This window comes from Chelonoidis abingdonii, chromosome 20, assembly GCF_003597395.2.
Source record: "Chelonoidis abingdonii isolate Lonesome George chromosome 20, CheloAbing_2.0, whole genome shotgun sequence".
Taxonomy (NCBI): Eukaryota; Metazoa; Chordata; order Testudines; family Testudinidae; genus Chelonoidis; species Chelonoidis abingdonii.
The window spans coordinates 23773700-23785767 of NC_133788.1; the positions used below are offsets into that span (position 1 = coordinate 23773700).

Here is a 12068-nt window from a genome sequence, read left to right on the forward strand (position 1 = left end):
CCCCCCCCCGGATACTGTTCAGTGTGCCCAGGCCACGGGCACTGTCAGACCCCCTGGATGCCATTGTCACCAAAGAACCTCAATGCCAACTGGCAGAGGGCACAGGGGTGCATACAGGTTACAGGAAACTCTGGGTGTGGTGTTTTCATTCCAGTTCACCAGAACATCACCTGCGGGTGTCACATCACCACCTTGCTAACGGGCTGTGTGGGTACTGTGAAAGGAGGCGTGTGTCTGTCTACACTGGGCAGAGTGTTCTTAGGGCATTGTAGCTACAGGCGGGTCACCCACAGACAGTGTCCCTAAGTCAGATCCCACCACTTCTCTCCCCCATTGGCCATTGTGTGTTGTGTGGCTCCCAGCAGGAGTCTGGCAGCCTGCGGAGTCAACAGCTAAGGGGGAGCTTGTGAGACTTCAGGAGGAGGTAACCAGGGGTCTGTTTTCAGGTGAAGAGCAAAGGGGAGAGAGGATATAGCTGAGGAACAGACAGACATCCTGGGGGAGGGGAGCAGCCAGCACTCATGAAAGCAAGGTCTTGGCCATCCCAGTGGGAAAGCGCAGGGGAAAGACTTTGGGGTGAGCAGCAGCCCAGGGCTCAGGCATGCAAGGATTTGATTTTACCGGTAATCCTTTGTTTCCAGTGTTTCTATGAATCTCTGTTCTCTGCTACATACACTTGCTTTCTCAGGAAGCAAACCTGAGTGCTGTGTGTGACGCAGAGCTGGGTCTCAGGTCACTGGGAAGCTGGAGGTGCTGTTCCTTTGGGAACAGCCCGAGTGACCAGTGCCTCGGGGCTGGACACTGCGGGGGTTGGAGTGTCCTATTGCTCACCTGCATGAGGGCCAGTGGAGCCCACATGGGCTGAGAGGCAGGGCTTGGGTTGCCTGTGGCTAGCAGAGGCAGGGAGCTGAACCACAGCGGCACAGAAAAGGCTCCTTCATGCTATGGCCCCGTGGTAGTGAGGTACCTCCCGACCCTGGGAAGCCTGGGCCATGGGCACGGTAGGGACCCCCCCCACAACTCCTGGGGTGCCATTCAAAGTGCCAAGGGGCCACGGGTGCTGGGGATCGCGTCTGGGATCCTGCACTAGTGGCAAGCAGAGCTCAGAGAAGAAGAGCAGGAGCAAAGAAGGAGCTGGAGTGATTGGGTCAGGAGGAGGGGTGGAAGGCGCTCAGTCTGCCCTGCTTGGCTGAAGGACAACAGGAGACACGACATCTGCCTGCAGGTAGCTGAGGGGCCAAAAGGCCAAGGAAGGAGGAGAATTATTCAAGGGACACCAGGAGAAGAAAATTCCACCTCCCAGATGAGATAGGTCCCAGCTGCAGAGAGGGCAGCACCCCCTGCCCTGAGCTTGTGACATTCAGCGGCCTGCGTCTGCTGTCTCACCCGCCCACCGCCTCAGATTGCATCGCGCTGCCTGCAGTCCACACAAATCAGCAGCCACTGCAAGAACACGGCTGGGACAGGGACCCGCCTGCACTTACTTGATGCCGTTAAATTTCAGGACAGCCCTCATGTCCTCAGGAAGATCCTGTGGATCAGGCCACTCAAAATGGTCAGCCACAGGGATGATGTTCTTCCCACAGCTCAGAGCTGTCACGATCTCCTGAGGGGAAAGCCCAGAGCTTAGCTCATGGCTCCCACATGGCAGCCAGAGCCATCTCCAGCCCCTCCCACTCCTGCAGTGCCACCAAGTCCCTCTGAGCTCCTGCCCGGGGCTTCTCACCTTGTGCACCCAGTCCTTGCGATCAGGGTCCCCCATGCACTTATCCAGCGTGTTTGGCGAGAGAACCAGCACGAAGTTGCGGGCGCTCATCACGCTCTGGATCAGCTTGTCCTCAAACTTCCCCGCTTCCAGCTTCTCCACATCTATGAACACGCTGAAGCCATGCAGCTGCAGATGGACCTTCAGCAGGCTGGGGGCAAAAGAGGCACCATCAGGGCACCCCCTATCCTTGTCATCTCAGCCAGGGGCACCGTGAGATAGAGGAGCAGAGAACAGGCTCCCACAGAGCCAACTGCAGCCCTCCAGATGGTGGCTGCTGGCTCAGGCCTGTGCAGGCTCGAGGAGTGTGGGCTGTCACAGAACTAACAGGCAGGGAGGCTTTAAGCCCTGCCTCTGACTGGGCCACCAGGGGTGTAGAATGAGGAAGGTGCAAGTCAGCATCAGCAGGGAAGCATGATGGGGTTTGGGAGCTGCATTCCCCTTCTAGTCTGCTCTGCTTTCCCTGAGCCTCAGCCACTGTCCCCTCCAGATGCTGCTCTGTCCTTCTCTGCCCGCAGAGAGATCCTGGGTCGTTCCTAAACCATCAGCAGCATGACGCAGAACGGGGGCCATTGCGCCTTCCCCTGGAGTGGGTCCGCATGGGGCAATCCCCTCGGCACTCACCTGGCCAGCTGGGAGCCAGTGCTCCGTCGGTAGCTGATAAACACGTCAGGCCCCTCGGAGGTGGATTTGCAGCCACTGCACGGCAGGGGAGAGTGAAGCATTTCTAGATATGAGAGTGGATAGCAGTGAAGAGTTAATGGTGATCTGTGTACGGTCGCCCAGCAGCCAGACTAGTCCTATCCGGACCCCGACCCAGTGATCTGACCAGCCCTGGCCGGGACTGACCAGTGACCGAACTGGCCCCTGGTGTCTCTCTGCTGAGATGGGAGCAGGGCCTTACCCCTGGCAGCAGAGAGAATGCGCATGCGGTGGAAGCCCACATCGATGCGGCAGTCCTCCTGCAGCTGCTCCTCCGTCACACGGTGCAGGAAGTTGCGGTCGATGCCACAAGTCACCAGGTTGTACGTGTACTGGCGGAACTTGGGGTCAACGCTGCCCAGCCAGTCGGCCAGGTTGCTGCGGTCACAGGTGGAGTAAATTGCATATGTCTTCAGCTCCGTCAGCTCGCGGAAAAACCTGGCAAGTCAATAGATGTAAGCACAGGGGGGAGGGATTTGATGGGGCTCAGAGTCAGGCAAGCACTCGGGAAGAGAAGAGAGCACCCAGGTGCTGTGGTGAAGGGTGCATGAGAGAGATGGGCACACAGACAGTTGATTGACTAATGGAACATCTCTGCATTGAGACGTGACGGGGCAGGACCTGCAGCCAGGGGAGCAGAATCCAGGGTCAGTCTGCAGCTTTCTGAGTAGCACACAGGGCCCCATCCCAGTTCCTGTGCTGAGGAGAGCCCATCCCATCCAGCCACTCCCTGTAGCACTGGCCACCTTCTGAGAACTCCCCCTGCAGCAGGATGGAGTCACAGGTGGGCACAGGGCCCCAAGAACCTAGGCCTCTCCCAGTGTGAGGTCAAAGGCAGCTGCCTCTGGTGCTCCTGTCACAGCAGGGAAAGGAGGGGAGAGGCGAAGGTCTTTGCCTTGGACTCTCCCGCTTGTCTCTGCAGTGACTGCTGTGGGACACAAGGGTCCTACCTCTTCCGGATGATGCTAGAGGCCATCCCCAGATCTTCCCTCAGATCGGTCTCCGTCAGTCGCAGCAGCAAGTCCCCATCCACCTCGTGCTCCTGCCAAGAGAGGAGAGTTCAAAGCTGCCCACCAAGACCTGCTGCACAACACACATGGAGCCCTGAGCCAGGGAGGAGGCTCAGCCTGGGGACATGGATGAGATGGTCATGCAGTGTATGGTAGGCAGCCCACATGGGGGCTCATGGGGCAGCTCCAGTGTCCTAAGCCATTCTCTTTGCCATCCAGAGATGGGACTGCTCTTTGACAGCCTCTCCCTCCAGACTCCTGCAATTCCAACGTGCTCTGGCTATCGGGTCCAGGTGACATGTGACACACAGTGGCCTATTGCCCCAGCTGTGATCAGGCAGGGATTCTCCCCTGGGATGGCAGTGCGTGAGGATGGAGGGCTTGCAGCACTGGTGAGACAAGACGCTAGTCTAGTACCATCTAGCTGTCCTCAAGGCTGAAGGTGCCAGGTGGAGACGTTGCCCTGGAGTGGCAGTGGCCATGAATTGCTCCATTGCTCTGGATGACGGTGTGTCTATAGGGTTCCTTATTACAGATAGTTACAGGGTGTGTTCTTTGTGTGTTCCCAGCAAAGGGCCTTTCCACTGCCCCTTTCCCCGCAAGCATGGCCCTACCAGGAAGCTCTGGCAGTATTTGTTGAATCCAGTCTGTTGCAGCCATGTCTGCACCTCAGTGGGTTTCCAGCTGGAGACGGTGGGCAGGATCCGTCGAGGCACCTCCTCACCCATCATGCGCAGTGCCTTCTTGGCCAGCAATGAGGCGGTGCTGCTGGTGGAGTAACACACTATCCTCTTCAGGCTCTGGGCAGCCCCAATTTCACTGAAAATCTGGGCACCAAAGAGCAAGAGTCATCACATCCTTGTTTCCTTGAGCACCTTCCCGCTGGTTCGTGCTACGCAGTCCTGGCACGTAGGCATTTCAGGACTACCACAGCCCCCTAATATGCAGAACTGTGAGCACACGGGGGGAGCAAGCGATGCCCCATTTCCCAGAAGCTGCAGGGCTGCTTGGATGCAATCTCAGTGCCCCTCCTCCCCCCACATCTACTTGTCTCAGGTAACTCTGCCCCCCCCCAAACCCAGCCTTACCTTGGTTTTCTTCTGCCTGGCTTTGATGGCGGCCTCTACGCACAGGTAGAAGAGAGCGATGCACTGCGCCTCCAGCCGGGAGCTGTCCAGCAAGGGGACCAGGTGCTGCAGGTCCTTTGCTGTCCTTCCCTGACTGTTGTCACTGCTGTCCAGCAAGTCGCATGCAAACCGCTCCGGGTCCAGAGAGGCGATGAAGGGCTCCACCAGCGCCAGGGTCCCCGACCGCTCCACCTCTTTCTCGATCTCTTTGTTGGTGGCCAGCACCGCGATGGCCAGGCATGCGTGCAGGCGGATCAGCTCATCATCTTTGGAGAACACCAATGGGAAGAGCCACTCTGCCGTGTTCTTCTCGATCATCAGCCGCTGGTTGGCTTGCCCGCCGTACATGGCACAGTTGGCCAGGGCCATGGCACAGTGGCGCAGTACAACGAGATCGGTCCAGCGGCACCAGTAGAGGATGGCGTCCAGGCCCCCGTCAGAAATGAGCTGGAAACAGGTCTCCTCAGTGTGTTTGAACATGTGCTCCAGGATACCTGAGAGGCTGCGTGCCACCTGGGGGTTGTCTCGCTCCTTGGTCAGATTCAGGATCACCCCCAGCCCAATCCGGGCAATCCGGTCCCTGAGAGAAAGAGAAGCAGGGGTGAAACCAAAGAGAATGGCAGTGCCAGGGCAACCAGAGACTGAACCCATCAATGTTTACATGGCACTAAGAGACTGGCATTTGCCCCAGGAGGGACAGAGGTTTCTATTTGCAGTGGAATGCCTCCAAGGGGCACAGATGCCAGGATGCTGTCTCCCATGTAGACAGGCTGCCAGGATTGCCTACCCCTTCTTAGTGTGGCTAGATACATACAGGGCTGGTACTAAAGAACTACTTTGTTCTCATGCCTGAAGAGCCTTACAAATCCTCTTGGATCCAGAGAGCATCCGGAGCCCCCTGAGGAAGCATGGCCCAGAGACCTAGCTCCCAAGGGTTCCCTCTCCCCAATCCCAGGCCATCACATGAACAGCAAATGAATTTCCTGGGTTTACACCGCACCTGACTCCCCTCCCCCAATGAGGCTTGTCCCTAAAATTCTCCAGCCATCGCCATCTTCTCAGCAAAGCTCCCACAACCATCAGCCATCTCCCTGCTCAGTAGATTCAAACCCTCTTCTTGTTTCCCTCCTCACTTGCCTCTGAGCCCACGGGGGGCGTTCGCTAGATGAAGCCGGGAGCAGCCTCTGTTAGCGACACTTGCTCCCCAGCCAGGTTTCCCCTCCCAGCAGACCGGTGTCTGGCCAGGTTGTGACAGAGTGCATGGGGCCTCTGCACCATATCAGCAATAGGCTAATGCGGATTGCAGGTCCAGTACAAGCACCGGCAGAGAGCACTGGAGCAGTCAATACTGATCACAGCTCCAACCAGTGGCTGGGACGAGCAGCGTCCACACAGAGTGTGATGATTTGGTTCTGGCAGGACCCAACCGAGAGTGCCAATTCAGGAACAACTGCTTAAACAGGGCAGTTACAGCCCTAGGCTGGGGTTTTTCCACCTCTACCACAGGTAGAAGAGAGCGATGCACTGCCAAACCAAACCAGCTGGACAAAGAGGACCCTGGTTTCACCCCACTGGCTAACCACAAGTCACATAAGCAATTTCCTTAGACACTCCAGTCTCCCAGTATCACCACCAGTCCCACTTGTCCTGGGGATGAATGGTTATGAAAACCAGCACCCCAATAAAAGAAAACGGTTCTCTCGATCCCAAAGAATCAAGCCGCAGACCCAGGTCAATATACACATCAGATCTTACCCACAAATCACACTGTTGCCAATCCTTTAGAATCTAAAATCTTAAGGTTTATTCTTAAAAGGAAAAAGGTAGAGATGAGAGCTAGAATTGGATAAATGGAATCGATTACACACAGTAATGGCAAAGATCTTAGTCCAGGTTTGTAGCAGTGATGAAGTAAACTGCAGTTTCAAATCAAGTCTCTGGAGAACATCCACAGCTTGGATGGGTCATCAGTTCTTTGTCCGAGCTTCAGTTTGTAGCAAAGTCCCTCCAGAGGTAAGAAGCAGGATTGAAGACCAGATGGAGGTGAGACATTAGCCTTTTATAGACTTTTCCAGGTGTAACAACCTCTTTGTCCTTACTGTGGAAAGTTACAGCAAAATGGAGTCTGGAGTCATATGGGCAAGTCCCTGCATACTTTGCTGAGTTACAAGGCAGATCTGCCTTCTCTCCATGGGTTAACTGTGTAGCTGATGGTCCTTAATGGGCCATCAGCAGGCTAGTCAGAGCTAACACCAACTTCTCTGGCGAGTTTACAATTTAAAATACAGACAGTATAGAGCCATTACAATTTAAAATACAGACAGTATAGAGACATTACTCATAACTTCAATTATAACTTGATACCTACATATAGACACCTTATATGACCCTCTTTGCACAAGATTTGGTGCCAGATTATATCAATGATGTCACACAGGGGTGGGCTGGAGGGTCAGCAAAGTCCCTGCAGGCAGACGGCAACTTTGTCTGCCAAATTAGAGGGATGCAGCCAGGGGTGGCTCCAGGCCTCAGCACGCCAAGTGCGTGCTTGGGGCGGCATGCTGCGGGGGGGTGCTCTTCCGGTCGCCAGGAGGGCGGCAGGCAGGGTGCCTTCGGCGGCATGCCTGTGGAGGGTCCGCTGGTCCTGCGGCTTCGGTGGACCCTTCGCAGGCATGCCTGTGAGAGGTCCACCGGAGCTGCGGGACCGGCGAGTGGCAGAGCGCCCCCCGCAGCATGACGCTGTGCTTGCGGCGGCGAAATGTCTAGAGCTACCATTGGATGCAGCCCAGGCAGCCCCTCTCTCCCCCAGTGCAGGTGAGACGGGTGTTTCTGGGAACTCCTGTTCTCTGTGCTGCTCACGGTGACCTGGGGCTAAATTTGACAGCAATCATTTCCGATAGCTCTGGAAAACAGACTCAGCCTGGGGCTGGGGTGCAGAGTCCAGGCCCTTCCACCCAGTCTCCAGGTTCCCCAGGTGCATGGGGATTCTCCGAATCTCTGGCTAGGGCTAGGCACTGTCGTCCGGAGCTTGTTGCAGCATGGGAACTGTTACAAAGGATTCTGGGTAGAAGCTGCTGCAAATGGCAGCTTGTGCGGCCATGGCAGGAAGCAGACTGAGAACCTAAGGTTAGTCTGAAGTGCTGCAGCTCAGTGTTCAGCCTGGGAAAGCTGGGAGGGGGGATACCTTGGTGTCACCCCCATGGGGTTCTGGGCTCAGTGACACTCCAAGCCTGCATTTGCTAGGGGCAGAACACAGCCTGCTAGGCTGCAGCAAGGTGGCTGGCTGGGAACAGAATGAACAGACTCGTCTCTTGGCCTGGATGCGGGACGTGTGGTTCTGGCTGAGGCAGGCAGTGGGGCCAAATGGCTGCTCTCCCTTGCCAGGAACTGAGGGGCTGAATTCAAACTTTTTGAGTTGATGTTTCCTTTCATGTTAATGACATCCTAAAGCATTCTCCTCATTAACCTCTTTGCCCCTCTGGGCCCCACTGCTACCACTGGGCTCAGTGAAGGGGAAGGGATAGGCTGTGAATTTGGATGAGCCCCAGACTCTGCAGTGGGGCCAGCTGCAGTACATGCTGATCAATACTTGCACCAAGCAGCGTCTGCAGGGGAGACTTTGCCCTCAGAAATGCCTCCTGCTCCTGAACTGAATGTGTACATTACAGCTGTTCCCTGATAGCAGCGAGTCCCACTACCCTCACACACACATGCATGTGCAAAGAACGTGCCTCGTGCATTCACTCTCTAAGCATGAATCCTGCCTCCGTTCCTGTCCCAGAAAAGTGAGCCCTAACTGTTGATGACAGCCTCTTTGGACACCCAGCTGTGCAGCCCGCGTTCGTGGGAGCTCTGCGTATCCTCAGCTGGACATTCAAGGCAGTGTCAGTCTCAACTGCCTGCTGGTGCCTGGACACAATGCTGCCCTGGCAGGCAGGAGTTGTGAAGGTGTGGCAGATCAAACAGCACTGGAGCAGAGTGCATGCAGAGCATACTGGCTCAGGCATTGAGTCCTGGAAGAGGAGGCAGAATGGCGGCTGGATGGAAACCTGCTGGAGACCAGGAGAGGAAGGGGAATTGTGGATGAAAATGTCCAAGTTGGGATAGACGACGTGATTGTCAGATTTGCGGGAACCATTAAAGCAAGAAGTTCAGCTCAGATTGCAGAGTCTTCCTGCCTCGGCCTCCTCCATACAGGGTCCAAGATCCTAGGTTTGCATTGTCCAAAGCAGGCGAGAGCAGATACAGTCCAGTCTGGGAGCAAGGAACCAGGCTGGGGAGTCTGGGCAGCCAGCACACGGATCAGGGAAAAGATGTGGGGATAATGGTAGGAAACCAGGGAAACCAACAGCCTAGCTCACAGCTGGGGCAGAAAAGCCAATGGCAGCAGTCAGGAGGGAACTGCTAGAGTTTGGGGTAGATGAGCTGAGTCTGGGTGAAGCTGCTGGCCCATGGTCCTGGCATCTGCAGCCCTGAGACCGAGGCTTGAGCGAAGAACATACTGAACTCCTAGGGAGTTAGGGCTTAGAACCAACTGCCCTGGCCCCAGCCACTCAGTGTCCTGGGGACAAGGAGAGTGGCTCTCTGGCACAGGGGACACGGCTGTCAGCGTATAGCACACTGGGGCGCGCTGGCAGGCTGAGGTCACTGGCTGTGATGAGACGCACCCTGCGGGAGATGATATCACAGGCCAGCCCAGAGACAGGCTGCAGCAAGAGAGAGGACAGTGGGAAAACTCATCCAGGCACTAACCCGCCCTCTGTGCTGCCTGCTCAAGAAACCTGTGCTCAGCTAAATGAGTGAACAGGCAGAGCTGTGTGACTGAGTATGGAGGGCAGGTCCCATTTCATCCAAGCAGAAGGGCTGGAGCTGTCAGACCCAACCCAGCTACAAGAGGTGTCTGAGCCGGTTCCTATGGATGTCAGGGCAGAAGTCCTCATCTCCCTGCCTACTTTCTAAGAGGCTGAGAACTGCAAGACTCAGTTAGCTGAGCCTGGGACTTGTTCTGAGCATTTGGACCTGTAGCTCCGACAGCCAGAGTGTGCTAGCAAGTGTCTAGCTTGCTTCACTCGTTAGGAGTGACTCGTCCCAATGAACGCATGATCCCTGGTGATGCAGTGGATGTGCAGGGGTGCACAGATGTGGGGGACAGCACAGCGCCACCCCAAGGAGTTGGCAATCTCAAGGGGGCAGAGATCTGAATGCACACACTTAGAGAAGGGAAGATCCAGATGCTGTACACAGACATGCTCCCATCCCTATGCTGGAGAATATACATTTATCACTAACCGCTTGTCTGCCAGGCCAGCAGAAGAGTCTAATTCCCGAGCACAGCCCTGCAGAAACCCTCCTGGAGGAAGATCTCTTCCTCGCCATGCTAAGATCCCTAGCTAGGGAGTGTCACCCTGAGGGGCAGAGGAGCTTTGCTCTGGGAGCTCAGGGAGCCAGAGGCTTGCATGCCCTCTGTGTTACCAAACACACCTCCCAGCCAGAGCTCTGACCCAGGCAGCGAGTCCCTTGGACTTTGCCTCAGGCCCTCTGTCATGGCTGCCACCTCCCCAGCCTTTAGGGCTTCTGGTCAAATCCATGGGCCCATCCCTCTGTCTGTACAGCGCCTAGCAGAGTGGGGCAATGGGGGGCCCTAGGCATGACCATCATAACCATGGTTCATCATTCTCAGCTACCGAGCATGCTGGGCAGCCTCAGCCGCGAGCCGGCTCCCAAAGGGCACATCCCCCTCGCTGCTGAGGCCTGAACGGGGGGACACCAGGTGTGACAAAGACCCCAAATGTGTGTGCTGCTGGAGTCACCTGTTTGTGAGAATGACTCTACGCCCTGCCCCAGGAGCCTGCAGCCCGGAGCTCATCACAGTCCACAACAGAAGGGAGGGGTGGCGGGGCCCTTGGGCAGATGGGTGTGTGAAACATGGGGGAGGCCAGGGGGGTGTCTTCCTCAGTTGTGTGCAGAAGCAGGGTCTGTATGATCATAGGCAGTGGTCTGTGTGTGAGGGAGGCAGTGCCTCCGGGTGTGGTGGTCTGTCTTGGGTGTTTTGGGGTGTCTCCGTACTGTGGGCTGGGGGTCTGTGGAGTGTGTGTGTTTGGTGGCTGATGTCTGTGCTGGGGGGTCTCTGTGTGGGATGTTCCTGCTCTAGGGGGGAGGTGTCTCTGTGGGATGTGCTGGGGATCTCTGTGCTCTGTATGTGCAGTGGGTGGGGGATGTCTGGGGGCTGGGCTGTGGGTCTGTTATTGGGCATGTCTCTCTGCAGGAGAGGGTGCTGGGGGTAGGGCTCTGTGGGTGTATGTGAGTGTGCTGGGGGAGGGATCTGGGGGGAGGGCTCTGGGGGGGCTCTCCTGAGTCTGTGCCCTTTGCAGACTCACCTGTTTTCTGCCACCAGGATCTGCTCCACGAGTTGGCTTGCCTGGCACTTGGTTTCCAGCTCTGTTGCCTGGAGCAGATTCAGCAGCAGGTCCAGGCCCCCCTCCAGGCGGATCACATCACACAGAGCTTTGGCCACATCTCTCCCCAGGGTGGGCATCACCCAGGCCTCCTCCACCAGCTGGAAGATCTCTGTGATCCCCTTCCTGAGATCCTCAGGGTCGGCTGCCTGCTTCATGGAGGATATGGCCAGGTGCAGATCAGGGAGGATCCGATCCAGAGCCACCTGGACATCTGTGCTCACCCCAGGGGACACTTCTCGGTGGGTTGCAGCCCTCACCCCAGACCCGGACCACAAGCATGCCTGGCTCATGGACTCAGGCGCTAACGCCCTCTCCGAACTGGACATGGCAAAAAACCGGCACAGTTTATAGATGGAGATGAGCAGGGTGAGAACCATGGGCAGCCCCTAGAGCAGCATCCCAGCTCAGACTCCACAGGAGGGTACGGGAGCCTTGGCCTAGGGCTCGTCCTGGAGGGCACAAAGTTAGCTGCAAAGCGCTGTGCATGGGCCCCTGGGCAGGCCAGAGGCTGCACGGCCTGGTGCCCTTGGAGGAGCGAGAGCAGCAGAGGGGAGATGGAGGAGACGGGAGGGATGGAGAACAAAGCGGGTGAAAGCTGGGGGAAGGAGGCTGGACTGGCGGAGGAGGAGGGGTTGAGCTGGGCCGGGTACCAGCTGCAGTGCTTGGCGTGTGCCAACTCTCTCTCTCCCCTCCCAGACGCGGATGCTGTTGCCGCTGCCCGGATGCAGAGCTCTCAGGACCAGGTGAGTGAATGGCAGCTGCTGCCCGCACTGCCTGCTCCAGACCCATCCAGGCTCTGCCTGCTGTCGGCTCAGCATCCTCCCACGTCCTCTGGGGATGATGTCACCCAGCTCAGGTCCCGCCCCTACAAGGAGGATCTGTCCCCATGGCAACAACATCCCCTCCTCCTGCTGCCACCAGAGATGCTCTGGCAATCCACTGAGCAGGGATGGCAGCCTTCCCCTCAGGCCCTGCTCACCCAGAACTCCCCCTCTGCCCCCCCCAG

At 57.0% G+C, this 12068-nt stretch overlaps 1 protein-coding gene across 1 annotated transcript in view; it reads right to left on the reverse strand.

Moving 5' to 3' along the window:
* The window catches only part of SARM1 (sterile alpha and TIR motif containing 1), a 13765-nt gene extending 2163 nt beyond the window's left edge, over positions 1 to 11602 (reverse strand). The window contains exons 1-8 of the mRNA XM_032773763.2: positions 10982 to 11602; positions 4566 to 5184; positions 4092 to 4304; positions 3418 to 3509; positions 2670 to 2905; positions 2390 to 2492; positions 1727 to 1916; positions 1485 to 1606 (exon numbers count right to left, since the gene is read on the reverse strand). Coding sequence (XP_032629654.1) covers positions 1485 to 1606; positions 1727 to 1916; positions 2390 to 2492; positions 2670 to 2905; positions 3418 to 3509; positions 4092 to 4304; positions 4566 to 5184; positions 10982 to 11439 — 2033 coding nt within the window. The 5' untranslated portion in view covers positions 11440 to 11602. The remainder of the gene's footprint in view (positions 1 to 1484; positions 1607 to 1726; positions 1917 to 2389; positions 2493 to 2669; positions 2906 to 3417; positions 3510 to 4091; positions 4305 to 4565; positions 5185 to 10981) is intronic.
* Positions 11603 to 12068: the final 466 nt, after the last annotated feature.